General features: G+C 38.5%; 1 protein-coding gene across 4 annotated transcripts; it reads left to right on the top strand.

The window, feature by feature from the left end:
* The first annotated feature begins 1,577 nt into the window (after positions 1-1,577).
* Positions 1,578-23,216, top strand: rad18 (RAD18 E3 ubiquitin protein ligase). 4 transcript variants are annotated; one of them, XM_020086503.2, is made up of 13 exons: positions 1,581-1,743; positions 2,687-2,765; positions 3,751-3,812; positions 3,964-4,034; positions 8,683-9,095; positions 9,571-9,670; positions 10,764-10,951; positions 11,579-11,649; positions 11,943-12,003; positions 15,111-15,242; positions 15,690-15,816; positions 19,425-19,469; positions 22,924-23,216. In XM_020086503.2, exons 1-13 carry the CDS (start codon positions 1,693-1,695, stop codon positions 23,021-23,023), a joined length of 1,500 nt encoding a protein of 499 aa, XP_019942062.2. In that variant the 5' UTR covers positions 1,581-1,692; the 3' UTR covers positions 23,024-23,216. The 4 variants fall into 4 exon arrangements, with proteins under 4 accessions (XP_019942061.2, XP_019942064.2, XP_019942062.2 ...); XM_020086502.2 differs by lacking the exon at positions 2,687-2,765 and having other exon boundaries at positions 1,578-1,743; XM_069539719.1 differs by lacking the exon at positions 19,425-19,469.
* Positions 23,217-24,682: the final 1,466 nt, after the last annotated feature.

Raw genomic sequence — 24,682 nt, 5'->3', positions numbered from 1 at the left:
ATTTTTTCTTCATTAGAAATATGAGCCAGATTGACCACTGACTGCAGTGAAATTAATTGATGAATATTTGCCTCTTTGGCCACTTTTAAACTTGACTTGTTTTTAAACTCTCACACCCTTTTAGAAATTAATGAGGAGAATTTTTTCAGTTTCACTCCTGTTCGAGTCCCCTGTCTGCAGGGAGGTTTGACCCACCACCATGTTTCTCTTCACTTAATCCCATCAGAAGCAGAGACCATGCTGGACTGTACCTGGAGTACTTAAAGTGGATTAGAACCCATTTAACTTTATTCAGCAGGAGGTGGGGGTGAACCAACACTGCATGGGAAATTTAAAGTCTACATCATCACCCTACATGTGTATGACCAGCCTGCTCTAGGAAGAAAATAAGACATTTTTAAACAAGTACAAATAATTAGGCTTTGCATTGAAGATAAAACATTGCAATTCAAATATATCAGAATTTCATAAATTCTAATTGTAAAAAAAATTGCTTCTACATTGTTCTTTGTTTAGTTCATAGATGTTGAGGGGTTTATGCCTTAAATTATAAAGAGAACATTGTAGTTAGACTTTACTATTACAAGAACCTAAAAACATCAGTCAAAGCTTATTAAAATTATGTTTTTCCAGTGGTAAGCCTGGAACAAGTTATATTCATCTCAAAGTGCCATCTGGGATTATTCTCTCCTTATCATCTAAATGAAAAGCAGCAGAGCCGTAGGCCCATGTCTGTTGCTATAAAATGCCCATTTTCACGCTCAGATATCCAGAGTTTAAAGTTTGAGGGGCTGACTTGAGAATCAATAGCAGGAATATAAACATCTGTTTTATGCTAAACGTTCTCCAGAGATATCAAAAGCTGTAATCTGGGCAAAGTACTCTAAGGCTTTGGCATCATTCAGGTTCATCCATTACTTCAGCTTTTCTGTTCTGTAATTCTTCATAGTCCTGTACAATGAACCACACATATCTTTGTTACCCTATATATATATCTGTGTTTAAATAGACTTTCACCTCCACCAAAGAAATTAGGTTTCCATCAGGGGGATTACATAAAAAACACTGAACTGATTTCCATGAAACCTGATGAAAGATTAGGTATGGGTCAGGGGTAGTTTTAAATTAAAAATTTGAATTTGGTGCAGATCCAGGATTTTTCTTTAAATTTTCTTTGACATTGTGAGAAAGGGCATTTCTCTGCATGTTATTTGATTTCTCAGAGAATAATTAATTGTTCTAGAAAATGTAAACATGGTTTCACAAAGGGCCTTGGTGGAGTTATACACTTTACTGAGTGACATCCTAATAAATACAAACTAAAGGTAACACACATATACAATATGAAACAATAAAAAAACATATACAACATATCCAAACAATGTCCTGTAAGAAAAAGTATTTTATTATCAAATTATATATATTTTTGCAATAACTGATTCAAATCCATTCAATTAAAAAACCCCTATATGCACACATCTGTAGCATCTTTCTATATACACATGTGGATCTGGAGACAGATAATGATTCTTTGTTTACATTTATGAATGAACGAAACTAATCTTGAGCGCCGACTCGGCGGAAGTCGTCATATGACGTCACTTGCGTCCTGCGTAGCGTTGAGCGGGACTTTGATTCAGACAAACACAAACATCAAGTTTATTTCCTGTCGCTGCTCGTCGATCATCCAACATGTCCTCTCAGCTGGAGGCGGATTTACCACCGGGCCTCGCGTGTCTCAAAGTGAGTTCACCGCTCGTCTCTCAGCGCTCTTTGTTTTGATAACTTGCTAATGGCTACTAGCCGTTAGCTACACGGACGCAGCTGCATTCACACTGCTGAGCCCTTGTGTTGCTAATGTTGTAGCTCCAGCCCCTCTGTGATTAGTGTTACTGAGGATGCATCGTTAGCTACCACTGTAAACTGTAATACTGATCAGAACACATGGTACCGCATCGGAAACTCCACCCGATCAGGTTGTCGAAGGGTATTGAACAGACAGTGTACGTTGTCCTGAGCAACCTCTACTCAATCTGAAGACGATCATGGTAAACGTCAGGTTGTAATACTTGTAATACTTCAGTCCGTGATGCCTCATCGTGACAAACCGAGAGTGAGATGTTGTGAAACACGTCATGCAAACACACACAGGAGAAGAGACGTACACAGGTGGAGTCACTTAGCAACTCGTTTCCTCACACTCACTGGTGTGTGGATGGATTTCAAGCCTCCTACAAATACATGATTGGAATCTGTATGAGATCTATGCAGGCATTTACAAATTTGATTAAGTATTAACAGATCCGCATGTTGTCTACACAAATCTCATTACACATTTACAGATTATTTTGCATGGTCATAAATCTGATTACGTGCACACAGATCCTACACATGTGCAGATTGTTGTCAGCATTGACAAAGCTCAGTTTGCATTTCTCCTACACACGTACACTGATAATGCACACGCAGATTGAGTTACAGTTACAACTCTGCTCACACACATACACTCAAATAATAAAGTTCCAATGTTGGCCCCATAAATATGTGGTATTAAAGATAGACTAACCACTCTGTTGAGATACTGAAAAAGTATTTAGTCACAGTCTGTATTGTTAAATGTTCTGCCTCCAACCTCCCTTGATTTTTGTTTTATAATTTTTGGTTGTGTGTTTTTTCCCGTCTGCAGAATGTCGACACCCTGCTTCGGTGTCCCATATGCTTTGATTTCCTCAACATTTCAATGATGACAAAATGCTCTCACAATTGTAAGTGACAAGTGATGCAACTTAAAATTCAAAGTGATGTGATGTGAAGGAAAACCGTAAAATGATTTGCATGATCAAGCTAAATGCAATAAAAAAAAATAAAAAATGCAGTCTTACTCAAAATGAAGGGTCACCTCTGAAGTATATAAACCTGAATATTTTCAGTAGCAAGTGAATTTTGTGATATTAATTGTCACCCGTGACTAGTGACAGACTCGATATAAAGACATCTACCAGATGCTGCCAGATGCTTCTAGCATCTGGTAGTTTCCACTCTTCTCTTTTGCTATACGTTCAAGCCTTTATATACAGTCTATGGTTCAAGCTCTTTCAAGTTCAAAGAAGTCTTTTGTTTTGTTGCAGTGGCAGATATCAGCTCAACAAAGGTTTTCAATAGGAAGTAGGTCAGGTCTCCCTGCTGGTCAGTTTAAAACAGTCCATCTTGTGTTTTTGTAACAATCCCTTTGTGCTGCTGGGTGTATGCTTTGGACTGTTGTCCTAAGACCTTCACCTCAGACCTACAGAAGTTTTCTGCCAATAATCTTGATTGTACATATGGCAGTTTTAACATTTATTCAAAGCTGTAAGAGTTGAACATTTGATATAACTGGACTGTTTCACAATGTGTGTGTGTGCTACTTGTGTAAATATATGTATGTGCATGTTAGCTTTGGCATCATAAGACTGAGAAAGACCCCCTGGATCCAAGTTCCTACTTTTTTCTCTGTTATAAAAATATTCCCTGAAACCACCTAATCTGTCAGTGTCTAGGTTTGCTTTCGCTTTTATCTCTTAATTTTTGATTTGTCTTAAAACTGCAATTAAACACAGATAGGCTGGAAACATTTTTTTTAATCAGCAGCTATAATCAACATATATTCTAATTTAAATCCATACTGCTAAACAACAACACTGATTAATAACTTCTATTACATACCTGGTGCTTCACAAATGAACTAAATTATGTTTGTATTTCATTTTACAGTTTGCTCATTGTGCATCAGAAAATTTCTTTGCTACAAGCTACAGTGTCCAGTTTGCAATACAGTAAGTATGAACTTGATTTGAATGCATAATTCTGTTCTTGAGTTTCATTTGCATAATTATTAGGGTCATAACCTCCATTAGAGAGGAACTTTATCTGGTAATTAAATGTGTTAATTTCATAACACATGCAAATGTATTTTTTTTTCCGCAGCAAGCGACAGAACAAGATTTAAGAAACAACCGTATATTGGACGACTTGGTCGTAAATTTTCAAGTTGCAAGGTAAACTGTACGACACTGTGGATGATTGCCAGTAAATGTTGTAATGATTGTTTGATAAGCATCAGACTTTCAGATTGAGTGCACACTGCATCACCAGCAGCTGTTCTTACACTTGGCTGATTAAATTATAGAAAAAACCGAAATATAGGTTTTTCGTTACGTAATTCAACGCATACATGGAATACAATGTTCTTCTCTTATCAATTTAGGATTCAGTGAACTGCAGTCAGAGAAAGCAATAAAAAGTTTCAATCAATATAGTATTTTCCACATTTGCACTCTTGACCAAGTTGGCAGACATGGATATGTGATGTCGAACTCCCCGACCCTGTTCACGCCTGGTATTAACATTCATCCTGAGCGATCGGAGCAAGCGGCATCATTAAGTTCAGATCTGAACGCACACTTATGTGTCCTGAGAGGCACTAACCTCTGAGTTAGTGGGTTGTTGGTCCTTAGCGAGGAATGGCTCTTTCATTTACCAAGTACTAACAAATCAAGCATTTCCATCCTTTTTCAAACCTGCACAGTGAACCAGGATCAAACAACCATCTGCAGCATACAGTAGTTTTCATTTTTAGTGTGATTACTTTTAATTCTCTTGCCTGTAGAGGCAGACTGGAGGAACAGTGGAAATGTCAGATCAGGAAATAAGACACAATCCATGTAAAAGCCCTTTAGACGCACGGCCTGAGCACCTGTCCAGCATGTAATGTTCTGTTTCTAAGAACTGAAGAGAAAAATGACTGCTGCAGTGATTTTGAAAGGATCCCACTCTTATTGACAAGATTACACAGATGTCCACAAGGGAACCAATTTCAGTTTCCTTCAATTTAGCAGCATTGATGGAACACTTGTAATTGCCCTGCAGTAATCTGCCTCAGATTGTCTGTAAATTAAATGGGGATTTTTTGTTTTCATCAGCCGAGGTCACTCAAGGTTCTTGCTCATATATGAACATTGAGTAGCTTTAGGGCTGATAGTTTTTCATTACAGCAGCATGTAGATAGCAGTTTCCAGAGCTGGATAAAATCTTATTTCTTGAACTTTAAATTTAAGTTTTTCCCTCAGCGACATTTATCACAACAAAAGAAACACATTCTTTCAATTTGATTCTACTGTCATGAGTAGCTCTTGCCACATGTGTGTTAGAAGCCACGCGCTTGCAGTCACTGGTTGTCTCAAGCATCCTGGTCAATATGTTTGCCTTTCATATGACAAACAAAATTTACAATATCAAGCTACTAGTAGGTCACCTCAGCCCTCTGGATTATTTATCTCTGTTGTTTTAGGGGGATGAAATAAGATCTAATGAGATAAAAAGATTTTGTTCTTGTTATTGTCCTTTCGTTAGTTTTCTCCACTTTTGCAGCAAAAACCATAAGAAGAAAAACTCAATAAACTCAGTTGCACCGTAACCATCAGATTTGCCTTTACACAATTATCTCAAACGCTCGACCTTAGGCAAAAATTCTTTTGCCATTTTAATGACTATGTTCAGTTTTATATAATTGCTCATAAATCAAGATTGTCTTGAAGTCTCTCTCCGGCCCCAAAACTCTCTTTGTTCCTCAGAATTACGCATTCAAAAAGTTTGTTCTGAAAAAAAATCCCCTCATGGCCTTAAAATAGCTGAAACGTAACTCTACCCCTTACTTCCTCTTTTTGTGACTGAGATGAATGAATATGCTATGAAACCGCATCCACCTGCAGTTGAGGAGCTCCACCCTCAAATTAACATGATTGGTTACTCAGGTTTGTGACATCACAACCCCTGGCTGTCTAAATATATTTTTCTTGTCTGAATATTTTTGTCAGCATTTGTTTATAGCAGTTTAAAAGGTGGAAATACTCCACAGTGCTCACTACCTATTTCACTCAAAATATGTATTTTATAAAGGGAACATTGGAGACGCGTTCACCTTTGATAACTTGATTTTCACACGTTTTGACTTGATTTTACCCATTGATTAAGTGTTTAAGGTTAAAAATGCACCAATCCCCATGTGTAGTATTAGTACAGAGAAGGTGTACAGCGAACGTGTCTGCCCAGAGGCACAGTCAGTAAGTGACGTTCTCTGAGGATACAAAAAGGGGCTGGGTTTGAATCTAGTACTTATGAACATTAATACATAGAAATACACACATGTGGTGGACACATTCTCACAAGCTGCTTTAACCCGCGATTATTACCGCTCATGGTTATATTTTGCTTTGTAACTTCAGAAATAGATAATGCTCAAACACAGGTTTATGATTCACGTTAACGGTGCCTTTCAAGGAAAGTTGAAAAACAACCTGCTTAATGGCTAATTTTTCTCTATCAGCGGGTATTGTGCCTGAAAAATACCTCAAATCACATCTTTATTGTTTCTTCAGTGTCTTGGCTGATGGCGATATAATTGACAGCTGTTATCAGCCTTTAGGCCATGATGTTTCATCCTTATATCAATCACCTCAAAGTTATGAACACTCTGAAAGGTCTACTTTCAAGCTGTGGACCTTTTGATTATCATCACTGCTGTAAATGGGCAGTCTCTCTGTCCTCTGCCTTTTCATTTCCTGTCGTCTAGCATTGAGTGTCTGAAAAATAGGATTCATTAAGTGTTGTTGTTATCTTGCGACAGACTTGTTTCAAACAGTTTGGAATTTGTTCCTTTTCGGTGTAGTAAACCCAAACAAGAGATTATTTGACATAGCAAGTCACTTAGTAGCTGTTGGCCGATGGAGCTTATTTACCTCTGGTTATAGCCTTTATTTCTCATAGTTTGTAATTTAAATAGATTGTGTTGGCAGTTTTGGTTAATACAGAAAGACGTGAAAGATGAATGAGAGTTTAATTTAGAGGGCGGCTTCGGCAATTTGTTGTCCAAGCCTGTTTGAGCCAGAGAGGAAACTAACTGAGACCTGTTTTTTTTCTGAACCTGACCTGAAGCATTACAGCATGTGCAGTGTAAAAAAAATCCAATAGTCCGGGTAATGTGACCGAATTATTGTTTGAACCTGGTTTGGCCTGTTGGGCATCGACAGGCTCGGGTCTCGTATCCAAACTAAAAACCTTAACTCCTTTATTCATTACCCCCTTACACATTGAACGTTAATTTATTCCTGAGAGTCAGTGACTTGTTATTCCTTTTGTTTCAAGCCTCATTTAATGATCACCACAAACATTCATTTCTTTTTCATTCTTAACTCTGAGTAAGACCAGGTCCATTATTTATGAATGGCCCGAGTCTGCTTCCCGCTGTTGAATAATGAATTGTGGATCAGGTCAGGTTGGACTCTGTGTTTAGGACAGATCCTTTTCCCCCTGAAAATGTGTTTCAAGCCAAAGAACAGCTGGAATTGTATTTTTTAAGGTGAGCGCAATTATATTAAATGGCCAATGCTGGAATGAGACTATAAATAGTTTCTATTGATATTTCAATTAACTGCTCGGTCCTAATGGACCACAACGATAATGATGACCATTATTTAAATAAGTGTTCTTTGTGCTAATTGCTGAAAAGGCGCTATAATGTAATTACATTGGTGAGTCCTTAATGACCGAGGTTTTATCACCGAGAGCAAAGTCTTGTGGCTGCTTGTTCCCACTATTTACAGACCAGGAACAGATGAAGTGACACAGTGGTGGTACACCAGGCTGAATAATGTTTGTTATTCATTTTAAACACAAAGTGCAGTAGATATGTGCGATGGCTCTAAATTTAAAGCCTGGTGGCTTTTGGGTACAGAAGTGATGGAATAGATCAAGCAGAAACTGTTTTAAATAATGAGATGTTGGTACGTCTGGGTGATCCAGGTTCTGTTGAGTAAGAAGACCATGAACATTTAGATATAAATTTAAGAAAGGGACAATATTAGATCAATATATAAAACCAGCAACTCTGTATGATTTATCTGATTTGGATGTATTTCCATTTATTGTTTCTCTTCTCTAAATTTACATTTTTTTTTTTTTAGATATTTCAAGATAATTGTGGCAATGCAAAGTTTTACAATAAAAAAACAATTTATAGAGCAACCAGTAATAGTCATACCTGGCTGTGTGCAGTGTTACAGATTAGATAGGGCTCATTTTTTCAAGATCAGTGGGGGAGGGAGGCAGAGTGTCCACATCACATTTGTGCAAAGTGGTTTTGACAACTGTGCGTGTGTGGGTGCATGTGTAGATGATTTTGCTCTAATGGGAACAGTAAGCACAAACAAGTTTTAAATATGGGAATGAGAACACTACACACCTCATTTGTTCCATTTTATTACCAAGTAATGACCCTGCTGTTTCCAAGATTGTGGCCAGAGTGTCGACTTTTTCTCGCTCAGCAGAAAACGGAGATAACTGAGCAGGTGCATTTTAACGCCAAAGAGCTCACTTTACTGTCAACACTATTTACTGGCACATACTGCTCTTTCTCTTTTTAATGGGCTCAACATGCTGTTTAAGAGGAACTTACATCTGTTGGGCTTCATCTATACTTCATGTAATTACAGATTTGAGTCATTGATCGGTTTTTTAATGGATCACCATTTGAACATGCTACTTTAGAATATGTTCGATCCTTTAAAAGGTGCATAGCTGTCTGCATGTCTAAATCGTATACTGCACACATTTTCATTCACATGCAATTTGCCTTTCTTCTTTTTCCAGGCAACAGTTGTCAAAAGCTAATTTTGACTCTCCTCCAATCTCGCCAAAGACCCCGGCTTCAGCTGTCAAATGCAAGATAGTCCGAGAGAGAGGCCAGAAGTGTAACAGCGCCGTTCTGAGTCATTTTTTCCAAAAGAGGCCCAAAGCGCCGGCCGCAACAGAAACTCTAGAAGATGCTTCCACCTCTCTGTGTGTCGAACGGGGGAAAATGAGGACCACGTGCCCACATGCCAATTCAGCTACTGCTCCAGTTGAAGTGTCTGTGAAGGAAGAGCCGATGGACGTGGAGGAGACTCCTGTCCAGGTTCTGGTGTCGGTCAAACAGGAGGACACAGTCTCGCACAGTGTCAGCGACAGGGTTGAGATGCCACAATCCTCGTCACCGTCAAACGATGCAAAGCCTGTAATTAAAGGTGAAGCTTTTCTTTGTGTGTGTTAAGAACGCTGCCTCAACCGACATGACAAATTCCATCCAACAACAAAAGAATTGTTACTTACAACATTAATTAGCTTGTTAGGCTTTTAGTGCCTATGTGTTATCTTGTTTGATATGTGAATTCTAATTTGCTTTTTGGAGCTCAAAAACATTCCAAGTTATTAGTGTCAATATTTCTAGTATTTGATAACATTTATAGTTCATGTGGATGAAAGAATTGTCTTTCTGTTTCTTTTGAACTTGTTGCGAATCAGTTAATATTCTTTAATTTGAATGATAAAATAAGGCATTCTTTTCTTCTAACAACAGTTTTCCCACTTTCTTGGTTCATTATATTTACTCTGAGCCAAGAGAGTTTGGATACAGCATTTAGTTTTCACCTACATCACCAGAAACTGATTTATCTTTTGTAATAAGCTGCTAACAATGTCCTCTTGTGTATCTGTTTGCAGTGGAGTGCCCTGTTTGTTCTGTCGGTGTGTCACAGCAGTTTATCAACAAGCACCTGGACACGTGTCTTAGCAGTGGAGAGAAGAAGGAAAGCTTGAGGAGGTAAAAAAAAAAAAAAAAACCTACATTACTGCTGGTTTAAACAGCCTCCTACTGTTGTTTGCTCAGCCTGTAATGTTCTATAGGGAGGACATAGAGTCGGTAGAAGGATGTCTTGTTTTTCTCGTCCTTGAAGATGTCAGGGGTTGTCGGGACGCCCCCCTGATGGTGGTTAAGAATCTAAACATCTTAATTACCCCAAACTTTGTACTTTATGAACTTATTAGTGAAAGTAAAAGTGCTGCCCATAGATGCACTTTATGAATGTGTGTGTGAATGAGTGAATGGTAATCACCTGTACTTAAAAGTGCTATGAGTGGTCATCAAGACTAGAACAAGTGCTATATAAATACCGACCATGCACCTGATTTACACATTATCATCCGTTGATTGAATGGCTGTACCTTTTGTGGCACCTTTCCCTTCTTTTCACAGAAATAGCAGAGTGCATTTATTTTTGGTTAAAGTGCAGGGAGGATGACCTCTTAGGCTCAAGCGACCATTGTTTCCTTAAAAAATGGCAAAATTAATAATGTAATTATATATATGTGCAATTATTACTAGATTTGTGCTGTTACCGTCCACCAGGCTACTCAACTAGCTTAAGTGGTGTCTCTGACATTATTTGTGAGACTGATCATTGTGATGGTCTTTGAAACTTTGTTTTTCAAGGTTAACTTTGACTCATGCAGCAATTATGCCGTTTGTTTATGAATGGTCATATTTGTTTTACTGTGCAAAACACAATCTGGCATAGACCTTGATGTCCTGATGATGTATTACAGAGGTTTTAATAGTCTTTACCCTGCCAGGCAGCACAAACAGAACTCCACTAAATGTTGATAACTCACACTTATTTCTTATATGAAAGACAAATTATACATTTCAGCTGGAAAACACATTTGCTGATATAACCACTATGTGATGTATTTAAGTGGCGTTTACTCCCTTCCTTTCTGCTGATGATAGTCAAGATGTCTAAGACCAAGACTGTACAGTCAGAAGTTTCATTACTGCTCAGCACATAAATGCCTCCATCAGGCATCACCAAGTTCTATGTAGTGATTACTGGAATAAACTTGTCTGTCGGTTGCAGCTCCCTTGGCAAGGTGAGGCGTCCAGTGAGCAAGCTGGTGTACAACCTGCTTTCCATGCACGAGCTGAAGAGGAGGCTGAAGGAGTGCCACCTTTCCATGCAGGGTTCTCGAGACCAGCTGATCAAACGACACCAAGACTTCGTCCACATATACAACGCTCAGTGTGATTCCCTGTACCCCAAATCAGGTGAGGACAAATAAACCATGAGGGTGATACTGTAATTGACTAGATCATTTCAGTAGTTTGTAGTTATGAGTTGGTGGAACGATTGATGAAAGTATGTGCTACACACTCTACAATCAGCAAAAATCTCATATACATAAATACACCAACAACTGTGTACACAAAGACAAAGATGACCAAGATAACCACCAAATTCAGACTGCTGAATAGCTGCTCTACCTGATTCTGCTGCCGTCTTATTTGCACTTTAATATTAAATGTGCTGACACTTGACTCAGATCTGCTGCAAACACTTTAATTAGATTTTAACCAACATATGGGGCCATTGTATTTATCATTGGTTGTGATTACACCTGCCACTTGGAAACTATCTCTCTCATATTCATAAAATGACAATACATTTGATGAATCTTGACATTTGAATTTCACACTTGTAAACACCCAGTGAGGGATTTAATTTGAGATCAAATAATTTTTCAGAGATAGCATTTGAACATAAGGTGTCTGGACCAACATCTTACAGTTTTCCCCCTTGGCGTCTCCATGACTGCTTCAGTTTGACATTGTGTATTTGATCAATCAAATTATATAACAGGCAATATTTGTGAATAAGGAGTTTTCTGTCAACAGCTGAAGATATTGCCAAAGAGGTGGAGACCAATGAGAAGACCAGGAACCAACTGAAGGGAAAAACCAAACCTGTATGTACTAACTGCTTCATGAGATATCTTTAGCCTGAAGTGTATTATTATTTTTCTTTTTAAGTCTACCCTGTGGAATTTAATTTCTTACCACTAGTTGTTCTGTAAAACAATGTATTAATAGTTGGTGATATTGTGGCATAAAAGTTTGGTAAAATTATGAAAATCATTCTATATATTTTTTATGCCTTAAGAATATTTATTACCTTTGAGGACATGCTGTTTACAGTTTTAAATGTTCCAAATTGCTGGTTGATGGTAAAATGTACATCTTGTTGTCCATTATCTTGCAGGTCATGGTTTTCACAAAGAATCACACTGAGAAGGAAATTGATGAGATGCATTCAAATTACAGTAAGTGATTTTTTTATTGTGTTTCTTCAATGTCAATGTGTTATTTTGTACGGGTCCGATTTACGAAGCTGGCAGCAAAATATGCAACAACAAAGGTCATGATTATGATGCATAATCTGACATGCTCTTTAAAACCGGTGTATTTTTTAGTTTTTGTTAAATTTATTGACGACAACACTGATACTTTAGAATTAAAAAACAATATTTCTACATATTTATTTCAGTAAATATAATACAAACATATGTATATTGTTGCATGAAAGACTGTTAGAGCGTCTCTGCTCTTCTCCCTCTGATGGTAGAGGAGACAGTGTTTCCCATGTCTGCCTTGAAATGCAGTAGAAAACCTTCTTTGAAGCCATTAAATGGCAAATTAAAAAAAAAAAAGCTCCCCCTGAATTATTTACTACAGATCGATACAGGATCCATGCTTGAGCCACAACAGTTTTAGAAGTCGCATCTCAGCATAGATGTCTCGAAAAAGATTACAAATACTTTGGGCTTCTTAACTACAAAAGCATACCGGGGGGCTTTTAGGCCAATCAATGACTTTGTTTTCTAATTCTCCAGTTGTAGAGACCTGATTCTTGCAGGAGTAGTAATTCATCACAGAAACTGCATGTAAAGTAAAGAATGCTCAGGAAACAATAGGCAATATACTTATACATATGCATCTCTACCAACATCATTATGATTTTTGCATAATCAGTGTGTCACCAAACCATAATCTCAGTCGGAAGCTGTTCATCTGGAGCCAGACTCATAAACCTGCCACAGATAAACAGAACTGCTGCATCTTCAGTGAGACATTTAGCATATTTCAGTGTTAATAACAGGACTTTACACTTGAGACTTCTTCAATTTCTTTTATTCGCATTTTGTCATAGATAATCACTGAGATGTACAGATGCTCAGAAATCAGGACCAGGTTCTGTGTTTTTGTCCTCGTGTTGCAGTGGCTGAGCAAGAGCAGCAGCATTAAGGGAACAACATCCAAAGGCATGTAGACATGCTCGAACAAGATGAAAAGCCTGTTGAAAATCACGCTGTAGAGCTAACTTTAAAAAAGTGGCAGAAAAATGGTTCTGAGTCACAGGAGGAGGCGTTCTATAAATAGCTGCGCCGGAGTGATAACCTCTTGATTTATCAGAGGAGGATGTGGATGACTCATTCCGTCTGCATGGGGAATGGTGAGTGAGAAGACAGGACGGGGAAAGCCACACACTTCCAGTCTCTTCTTAATGTGACAGCCTGTTCTTTTAGTGTAAATAGCGTCCTTTGCTGGGTAAAAAATATACCTGGAAATCCTTCTTGACGAGTGTGATCTGTCGCGGGGTGATGAGCACCTCCTCTCGCATGCTTATAGCCACTGTTAAAGTTTATCCGCTGTGCAGCTTGGACGCTAATTCAGCTCAACTCATTCAGTTCTGGTGATTAACTCATCTTAGCGTCTGAGGGTCATTCATGTTTGATTTGCAAGTGTCACAGACCATCACAGTCAGCAGATGTCACCTGTGGTCTCACGGGAGGTTTCATCTCCATCAATTAAATTCAGATTCTCTGGCTCCATTAACCGACAACAGTGGCAGACATTTATCATAACAAACTTTCAGACTCATTGTCTTTCTGTAGACTGTGTTCAGTGAAACATAATGGGTACCTTCAATACTTGCAATTTATTTTTACTCATAACTTAATGCATGTTTTTTTTTAGGCAATGTTGAATTTAAGTTTAAAACTAGGCCATATCCATGAGATGTTTGTATGCCTATGATATCAGTGACAGGTCTGAAGTATTGTAGTTGTAAATGCAGGTAAACCAGCTAATGAAAGGCGATTTGCTCTCTCCCATTACCAACAAGTTTGCCTTTCTTCTTTTTTCCCTCTGGTATGTCATGTTCGAGGTTACAAACTGTCTTCTCGCTGTCTTGCCTAATTAGGGCGTTCACCTGGGTGTCATGTTTCCATCACTGCCGATCAGAGTGAATAAAAACCTGTCTTCTGCGAAGTCATTTGATCATATATATTCCCATTGCAGACCAAGATGTTTGTGTATGTTAATGGGTTTTTGACAAGGGGGTTTGAGTGTTTGAGTCAGCCACTGTTACAGTACATAATATTATCATTACTAGATTTCTTTTTTAATTAAAAATGATTGATTAAATGTTTTTAATGGTCCACATGAGAATTTTAGAATTAGAAGAAGAAGCTTACCTACAGTTAATTTCAACAGCTTTAACACGGACATATAATTCAAACACACATGGACTCGTTATTCAGCAGTCAGGGTGATTAATGTGGCTCCACATTAAACATTTAGTGAAATGAATTCTGCTCTTGTCACTTGTGGTAACCGGAAGCCAGAAAAACTGTGCCTGTAATCCAATATCTGCATTGGTATTGTTTATTTATGTTTCTTCACTTTTAATTTCATGTTTAGAAATATCAGACTAGGTCAGATTTGCAAAACACCCAATGTGAAGTGCCAATAGTAAAATTTACAGTAGATCAAACTGTAGAACCACTTATAAAATAGCAATTTTAATTCTTTCTTTCCCAGTTCTTCTTCATCTTCGTCTGTATGAACCTTATAGATGTGCTGGTGCTCTGTATTCCTGTGTAAAGGGATTAAATCCTTTATTTTAGAATCGCTTCCGAAATGTAATTTTTTTCTACCCCACATCCATTCATACTCAGCTATGATATCGTTTCAATTAGTATTTGGCTTCCACCATGGAAATACAATTTTTTGCCTCTGTGATCTCATCTTGGAGCTCGCGTCTGTGGTATTTCACTTCATGAATAAAACCTGGTGTTTCTCCAGAATCAATTCAATCTTTTAGTTTAGACCTAAGTCATTTCTGGGTTAAGATATGAATTTTATTCAGCAGATGTATCAGAAATTGTTGTCTCTCAATGAAAAATTAGTCTGCTATGCACTATAAATATTAATGCACAATATGAACAGTGGCCTTGCAGGTTGTGTTGTAGTATTTCATTAAGCTCATTTACAGTTGGTACATACCTCACACTGTTACACAATCTTATGGTATCAAGGCCATTAAAACTGTAATTTACCCTTTCCACATGCACTGTTTCATCCACAGGGAAGCAGCACAGCAGCGACTTTTCCCGCCTAATTGCCCAGGTGCGGGGTCGCCTAGAAACCACGAGGCCGAATCACATCAAACAGGAAGTCATTGTGGATGGACTGGATGAGGAACCGACGCTCTCTACAGGTACCTCAGTGCTGATTATCTTCCTCAGGGATAAAATATACTGTAGCTGCAGGAGACCTAAGTCTCTCCAATGCCCTTAATCAAAGGTCGCCTGCTCCCAGGTTGCAACAAGCTGTGGCTAGGTCACCTTGTGTCTTTACAGAACTGCATGTCCCAAAGTAACACACAGATGCAGTGCTGTGTGACCAATGTGTTCTTTCACAAAATTCCGGCAAGAGTGGAATCAGTGGATACAGAGACGACAGTTAGTGTAATGATAATAATTTATAAGTGATTTTTTTTTTAAATGGTTTGCTTGGAATTAGATTAAGTGGGATTTTTACCAACTAAAAAATAAATGAAAGGATTGAATGTTAGTGACGCACCATTTGACAGGCAATTTCTTTCACTGACTGATGTGTCTGTGATAGTGTCTCATACTACTATACACATTTTTGCCTTCACCAGATCAAGTTGCAGGATCAAGGAGCAGCTTAGTGGTGAAGACAGAAGACAGAGACAGTGACGAGGAGCCATCAGCAAGAGGGATTGAGTTGCCACCCAGCCCCACTCACAGTGACGTGTCCATCAGCAGGTGAGTTGTAGGACACATACACACCTCCTGGTGTATTTACGCTAGATAATGGCCTAAAAGCTTGTCATCAAATATTGGTAGTTCTAAAGAAAATCAGGCGAGACTATTTCCATACAGTTCAGATGACTTATTATGCGATGGAATCATTTCACAGTGATTATATTCTCCTTATAAGGTTATATATAGTGCATTAGTAACCAGAGATTGATTTGGTATTTAATTAGCATGTCTTAAACCTTGTGTACAGATGCAAACACATTAGAAATAAAAGAAGTGGTTTCTCTGAACAACTTTGCTTTATCCTATGGTTACCTAAAATAATATTGTCCTGCACGTAACTTACTTGTTCTCTTTAACTATTTGACTGATGGAATAGAATACAAGTAAAAACATCAAATTACAAAACTACAAATGCTGTACTGTAAATGCTGAATCACAACATATGCTGAATCTGCACTTTGCTAAAAGATCATTATATGCAAGAGGTTCCACACAAATCCTGACAAATCTTAGCATCCATCATGTATCTGATAACCAGCACATTATGAGACCCAGCAGATCCAGGTGGAGCTACATAACCGCAATGCAGTGCAGCTGCAAATCATCCAATCCTTTTGTAGATGAAAGTCAGTGCTCTTTAGTCATTGATGACTGCATGGCTTCACTTTGAAAGATGAAAAGTTCTAACATTAGACCACCTGTATGTAGAGATTTGAAAGCATATTCACCAAGATTTACAACTTATAAAAGGATAATTTGCTATTTTTAGGCCATTAGTTTGAAATTGTGCAGCCAAGATCTCTTGCTCTTATGTAGCTTTGCAGCAAAAGTCCCAAATCTGGGACCCACAAACTAGAAGAGCTCCTTCAGTGTACCATTATGTTGATGGGCTCTTGTCTGTGCTGTCAACAGAGCACTTCAGGAATCACACAGCCTGGTTTAAAAATGTAGAATCAAGCCCTGCAGCTTTCATGGAGCCTGAGAGACTGTGTCCTTAAATAAACTGAAAGTCGGTTTGTGTCCTTCTCTCCAGGCCCCTCATGAAACCACATTTAAATTCACAACTTCTGAATTTTTATTTGGATCTGCATTAAGTTGCACACATGCAAGAAAATGTTATAAAGAAAAATGCTCTATAATGCAATGTTAATGAAAGTCAGAAAACAAGCCCTTAATATGAGCCCTATGCCGCATTTGCTCAAAATTGAATGGGTTCTTCTCTATAAATCCTTAATGAGTTTTACCATATTTCTGTATCAAGGGCAGATTTATTTTTTTTACTTTTGTGACATTAGTAGAACTCAGATTATGTCTCTGAGATCAGCCACCAAAAGCTGCATGCAGCCAGATACCCAGGATCTAATACTGTAGGAACAATTCCCTGCCAATATTCATATTTATGGTTTTTACAGTGCCCCACTTACAATCTCATCTGAAACTTGTTCCATCGTGTTCACACATGCTCAAGATTTCCCCTGAAAGAGTTTGGATTGTGTCTTTCTGGTCGGGAATGTTTCAACATTGTATCTTAAAAAGAACAAGTTGTCTGGGCGGTCTGGTAATGTTCCATGCATTTATTACATCTGGCACAAAAATGTACTTGGGATTCAGTGGTCACAGGTCGTAATATGTTTTTGACCTTTTGAACACAATATCTCAGGAACCCTTTTAGGGACTCCCTTAAAAATTGCTAAAACATTCACTTGGACCCAAATATAAACTGATTACTATATAGTGGGCTATGACCTCACAAAACAAGTTTTTCGGCCATTATTATTCATAGTATTCTAAAGTTTACGATCTTCAAAATTCAAACAAGTGGGACAAAATAAGGAAGTGATGACATTTCGTATTCAAAGGGTCAAGGGTCAACTACACTGTAATATCAAAATATTCATCAAAAACACATCTTGCCAATATTCAACATCATATCTTTGCAACAGAAAAAATATATATGCATATATTTCTCTTGTCTGGTTGGTGGAGGCGTAGAGTTGTGATAGATCTATGGTGGTTATGAGTCACATTCATTCCTCATTCTTGAAATAGAAATCTCTGCATGTATGTAAAATGATATTAAAACTTACATGTTTAGACAGTTTTGATAATAACCATGATTAATGATAGAAATATATACACAGCTATTCACTTTTGACCAATTTATGATGTATTTATTTAAGCCACTGGAAACTTGAGAATGTTCCCCTCTAAACTTTATCTCTCCCTGGTGTTCACAATAACAGCAGCGTCACAGTATATCCTCCAGGATGATTGGGCTGTTACTTCCATATGTAAATAAAATCAAGAAGTCCACATCAGGGATTCAAACGACCTCATGTCACACTGAAAAAAAATGCTCATGATTGAGGTTGCTAGGTGACGGTAGCCTATCAACCGGAGTGTAGAGGTGATGGTAACAGAATAATTCCCGTCATAAAGTGGCTGGCAGAACATCTCACTCTTCAAGCAACAACAGAATAGTGATTTTGTTATTTAATTCTGGAAGCCTTTTATTTTGAACTCCAGCACAGCGTGAAACCACATGAGAAATGAGAGCAGCTTTACAGTCCATGCACCGGCTCAGCATAGCAACCTGTTCTGTGATAGAGAGAGCTCGAGGCTTGGAGAGAGAGGGAATCAGGTTGCCAACAGGCTGTTCACCCAGAGCTGTCGGAGTTTGAGAAAATTGTTTTCTAGTAGGAAACGTTGAAACGTGAACATGATATATTGAGGGAATTTCTTCAAATTTGGTACAAGCATTGTTGTACTCAAGGATGAACTGATGAACAGTTTTATGGGCAAAGGCCACAGTGGCCTCATAAAACATGTTTCTGGCCTCTTGAACATGATGTTTAAAGTCTGCCTTCAGGGAATTTCTTCAAATTTACCCCAGTTGACACTTGGGGCTCAAGATGAACTGATTAGATTTCAGCGGTCGAAGGTCACGATGACGATATATGAGTCTTGAAAAAAAAAAAACCAGCAACTGCACTGGTTGAGGGAGGCATGCAACTGCAGGGCAGTAATCCTTTTTATTGATATCGTCCAAATTGCAGGTCATTTCTAAGTGGATATTATAGGCTTAGACAACAAAGGTGGGAATATTTGTAACAGTCTTTTGGGGAAATGCATAGAGGGGGAACTGTGGAGGCATTTTAAAACCCCTAACTACCAGATCTCAGTGACTGACAGCATTAAGGAAAAGACTCTTACTTTTTATTTTTATAGTCTGACTTCTAATGAAAGGTTTGCCTGAGGCAATCTCACACAACTGTAGCCTGGAACTTAATGTCAAGGAGACAAACCGGGATCCAATTTTCGCACTGGGAAGTGTGAATATCGATTATCTTCTTTTTGAAGCAACATTCAGTGTCTTGTCAGTAGCATGGCTCTACCTGTGAGAACTGTCTGTAAAATGTGTGATGCAGTGAAAACAACAGCGTATGCAAGTTTAAAATATTAAAGTGCATTACAGTTCAGACACAGGCAGCTATCAGGCAGTTATTAAAAACCAGCGTAATAAGTTTGCTTATTAGAAAAGCAAATATCAGTTCATCTCTGTGAATGACATCCTCTCCCTTTCTCTCTTTCCCTTTCTCCACTCACAGTTCTATTTCTGACATCTTTGGTCCGGAGCCTGTCATAAACCATGAGTAAGTGATTCTTCTATCCAGGTCACATGGAGCCCTTCATTAACCTAGCACTAAAAAGCATTTGGGTCTCTTGGAGCCTCCCGAAGCCCGAACTTTGTGTTTCAGCAAAAATAAAAAGGGCTCATGGGTCATTATATGTGTTAAAGTGAAATCTAAAAGATAAGAATATTGTTGAATCTTTTTTTTTTCTACAACTGGGTATTGTTACACGTCTGCAGCAATATATCCTCAAAGGGTGTTGTTTGTTGGCTGCTCTAATTATTTGGGAAAAAATAAGGCCCTGTTGTGCATCTGCAGTTTTAATTTCCTCCACAAATTAATCCTTGGACTTATTTCTTATCTTAGTAATCAATTTTACTGTACATGATGGAGTTTCCTCTATTTTCCTCAAGCAGCTTTCAGAAATCCACTTGTTATCAGAGGCAGCAGGATATCACTGCTCACTGAGTTACTCCTGTCCAACTTGTAGCAGCAGTTTTTCTTGTAGTTAATCTGCCAGGATTTTGGCAATGCAACCAAACAGTCACACACAGATTTTCAACCTTTACGGTTCTGATATAGAATTGCTCTGACCTGCCACGAGCAGAGTCCCTGTGGTTACAGCGAGGTGTCCAGGGTCAGGGTGTACCCCACCTCTCACCCAATGTCAGCTGGGATTGGCTCCAGCCCCCCGTGATCCCTGGTGGTATAGATCATGGCTGGATGACATATTTCTGCCTTTAGCAGCACATATTTCTGAATGTGATTCCATTGTGTTTTTATCGTGGCTGATCTAGTTTTCATTGCTTTCTCAATGACTCTTAGTCCACACCCACAGCTATTTACTCTATATAGTCATTGCACACCACAAGTTGGACTCTGGAGTACCTCATCTATTCAATTGGCGGAAGCCAAATCTGTGTTTCTAACAGTGTAAAAGGAAATTTTCTTTCCATCAGGCATGGCTTTATCTCCATCCTCCAGTTCTTTTGTCAGACTCTGGCAGAGATGACAATTTAAATGTTGATTGTTTTGGTCCGGTTCCAAACTTTGTGTAGAGGCCAACTCTTCTCTTAGCAGTCATCCACCATACTTAGTCATCTCCCCATCCTTCTACGACCCACATGTGGACTTCTGACCCAAATTCCAGTGCTGGAATTTTGTTTTTCCAACACATGGATTCAAGATAAAGAGGCATGGGTCTTTGTCATAGGCTGCAGGGTGATATACATTTATGGTACAGAATTATCTGAAGACAGTCCTACTTGTAAGTGGTTCCACATGGAAAGCCTCATGCTTTTAGGGCTCCCCTTTGGTTTCTCAGGCATTTTTTTTTTCAGAACATGTCTCATGAAGGAGACCTTGGTGTCGACCAGTTTGTGTCAGAGGTGCTTCAGTAAAGAGGCTGTAACATAACACTACATGCTGAGCTGTGGAACTCAGCAGGGACCAAAGAATATTGGTGGAGACGTAGATAATCCACAAGGGAAAACATCTTATTTATGAAATGGAGCTGTCAGTCCAGATATGTTCCTCTGGTTTTCTTCACAGTAAAAAGTATTTATTTCTTACTGGATTTAATATTGTAAAATTGTTTACTTTAAGGGAATTGCATTTAATATACCAGTAAGTCAGTCAATACAATATTTTGAAAAAACTCTATTATAATACTTCACTAGTGTTAAGACGTTTTGGAAAGGCGTGTTATTTGGGTTGAGATAATCAAAGCATTATTCTAGTGTCAGAATGGGACAGTATTCACTGACGTTTTAATGTTATAGCTAAAAATGTCATGTTCATCACTTAAATTCCAAAACCTTTGTTTTAGTAAACAAAACACTTGAACATACATTAGTGTGTCAACAGCTGTATCTTAAATGACAGAAACCATCTTTGAGGAAATGTATTTGACTTGCACTTTGACTTTTTAAGTTTGTCGCACGTCATATCTTCTAACATAAATGAGGCCGGATTTATGTCCTACACTTAAGCCAGCCACCAGGTGGCGATCCAGGGCCCCAACCCTTGGCTTCCCTTTCAGGGAGCCGTCACGTCGTCCATCTATATACACAGTCTGGTGTGGTTTCCAGAATGTGGCTGTGGGATGATGGGATTGCATTTCTTAGTATTTGACATCTTCTTGTTGCCACAGTCTTGACTGAGACTGAAACTTCACAACAGAATTGACAGCTCAAATTGACTGTCACGTTTTCCAGACATGCGGCTCCCTCTGCTCTTCCACTCACACTTGTCTTGTTTGAATTGCCTTTATTGGAATTGTCAATCAACAAAAATGGATCAGGGTTTCAGTGTTTACATTCCGCCCGAGAAACCACATTGTGATGAGTTGATTGATCCGTAGCGAGTGAGGAGAAGAGTATTGAGTTTTGACCGTGCAGAAACACTGTTGTGATGTGTGAGTTTACACAACAGACAAGATTAATGATAACCACAGCATCTACCCAGATGGCCTAAGGTTGATTTTGTAGAAACACTTAATGTTGTTATAAGAGGTCTTTCTTATCAGCCACAGTCCAAACATGGAAAACATTGTGTCTGTCATTCGTCTGGACGGACAGGTTAGTGTAAGAGCTTTGTGCTCGCATAAACTTTCATTTCTCATCTTAACTGGACATGTTATATCAAAGTGAGAGTAATAACTTTTATAAGGTCGTCATGCAGCATTCTTCAGATTGGTGTTAAAATTATATTTTCCACCATTTCAAACAGCTTGATAATCAGGTGTGAATGTACCCAGGCTATACACCCTCTCTTTTCCTTTAGTTAATTGCAGTCTCCAGAATTTGATGCATCTCCTTTGCAGTGGTCAAAGGGCGTTCTGTATGAACCTGAGGTTACATGTAGGAAACTGCAGGCAAATAAATTGACCTTTTATTTAGCAGAAACTGTGGTTGTTAAAGGAAACATTTTGACAGAAAATCACTTGAATGTTCTCTTCCTCTCAAATATGAGGTTTCTCAATATACTGTATGCACACTGGTTTGTTGGTGGGTGGAACAAGACTGGACAGAAAGTTAAAAACACGCTGTCTTCACTTGTGCTGCTGCAGATTGATTGGAATAAAACATTATATTTATGGCTTTGAGACAATTGTCTGAGGATCAGCGCTGATGTTCATTCAACAGTGAGCATCTTGATCATTGGGTAATTTATTGCTACAAGCAGTAAATGATCACACGTGATGACACTTTTTGTGCAGGAGCCAAGCATCTGGTGTACAGATTTTATTAGTGCACAGCAGAGCAGCAAAATATGGTGTGTTGCACCTGCTCACACCATAGTGGTGAGTTTTGTTCTGAAAAACAAAAGCAAAGTTCCTCCACCGCTGGTTTACAGGCATTAACTTAAACCATAGTGTTCACAACTTCATTGTTATAAGAATGTTTTCATATTTCTCTTCATTTTTTTTTAAATACAGAATTCTAACTGTTAATCTGTAAATATTTTTTCGCAGAGATGCAGGGTGCACCTCAGTCCAAAAGAGAAAGTCCAACTCCAGGGGAGATGATTCAGCTTTGTTGCCCGTTCTGGGGAAACGACGGCGTAAAAAGTAAAGACAGATGAAGGAAGAGGTCGAACAGACAAACAAACCTTTTCCACCAACGTAACTGGTACCAGTAAACCTTTGACTGACTGAATTATATGAGGAAATACATGTTTTGTTGATTCCTTTCTTGCATTTCTTTTTTTGTAATTGCACTGTTTACTTGTATCATGGGATAAATAAATGTGCAGTATTTTAATACATTTGCTGTCCTGTCATCAATGATGAGATGTGGCCCCTGAGGTTGGAGAGGCTCAAATAATTACTTGATTTTCAACACTGTTAAGTGTGGTAAAGATTTGGTTTCCACGTTTAGAAATGGAGCACAAAGGCCCAATAGTCCCCTTATTATCTCACGATGTCAAAGTAAGAAATTCCTCATGGATCCACCCAAAGAACCGATGGGTTCTTTCTTGGCCTATATCTCATACTTCCAACAAGTTTTATGGAAATCCATTGGCGTAACTATAACGTCCTTGGTGGATGAGAAAATAGAAGCAGATTTGTTCGACGCAAACATTGTTTCTACTTGTAGCCAATGTCCAGGTTAATATCCTTAAATATCCTGGCTCTATATTCATCAGCGTGATCAAATCACTTTTTTCACATTTGATTATTTTAAATCAAACTGCCGTTGTGTGGCACTCAGTACACGTTTGTGATATTGTAGGACCATTTAAAAAATGCAGCAGTTAGAAATCTGACAGTGCCCTCAGCTCAGCTAGCTAACATTTGGAACGTAGTTACCAACTAGCTCAGTGGATTATTGTTATTCTTAATAATTGGAGTAGATGTTTCTTTTGTGTTCTCGGATCCAGTATGTTGTTAGACTTCAAGGTTAAAAATTGAATGTCTGATTATATTAGACAATGTTGTTCTGAAATAAAGATACCAAAATTTTTTTAATGTGGGACATAAAGGCAAAATCAAAAGCATTTAAAAATGGCCATAATGACCCATGGGTCTCATAATTTCTATTGGAAAAATGCGAATTAAACTGATATAATCTTGTAGGGATATTTAGTAGTTTCTCATCTGAGTAACATAATATATTTATGTTCCAACAATAGCTGCCCATGTCGTCATGAATGGCTGAACACATGTAAACTTAAGGACTTTTCCCCTCCTGAAATCACTGGATGTCTGTCTGTTTGCTAACCTCTCACCTCCATCTTCAAGAATTCCCTTCATGTTTGGGTCATAGTTGGCCCACACAGACTAGGTGCTCAGACACATTGGATTCCTCTTGTCATTTGCAATTTCAATGTGTGCAACAAATCTGTAGCTTTCAAATTGATTTGTTTCCACTGAAAGAAACATAACCGGGGTCAGTTTAATTAAATAAACCCAGTCAATGTGGAAAAGCCCAGGTCATAACAAGTGACAGTGTAAACACTTCAGGAGGGGAGGTGGTGTTTATGTGTGCAGAGCGGCGAGCAGGAAACGCTTTTTTGAGCCGACCTTGATTGAAAACAGAGCTCGACTGGAGTCAGAGACGCCCCCCCCCCGCATCCTCGCTGCTTTCCTTCAACCATGATGCTGTTTGTCTGTGGCTTAATGTCACTCTTCCTTGAAACCACTAAAGAGGACTGAGTGGCCCCTGATCCCTGCCTCAGTTTGAGAGACGATGAAGCCGGCAGTGATATCATTGATTCCATATACACACTGT

This window comes from Paralichthys olivaceus, chromosome 2, assembly GCF_024713975.1.
Source record: "Paralichthys olivaceus isolate ysfri-2021 chromosome 2, ASM2471397v2, whole genome shotgun sequence".
Classification (NCBI taxonomy): Eukaryota; Metazoa; Chordata; class Actinopteri; order Pleuronectiformes; family Paralichthyidae; genus Paralichthys; species Paralichthys olivaceus.
This window is presented reverse-complemented; position numbering and strand designations above follow the sequence as displayed.

Coding starts and splice junctions, on each gene's coding strand:
- rad18 (XM_020086502.2), top strand. CDS start 1,593: ATGACGTCACTTGCGTCCTGCGTAGCGTTGAGCGGGACTTTGATTCAG. Junction 4,035..8,682: donor GTAAATTTTCAAGTTGCAAG/GTAAACTGTACG, acceptor TTCTTTTTCCAG/GCAACAGTTGTCAAAAGCTA. Junction 12,004..15,110: donor TGAGATGCATTCAAATTACA/GTAAGTGATTTT, acceptor TTTCATCCACAG/GGAAGCAGCACAGCAGCGAC.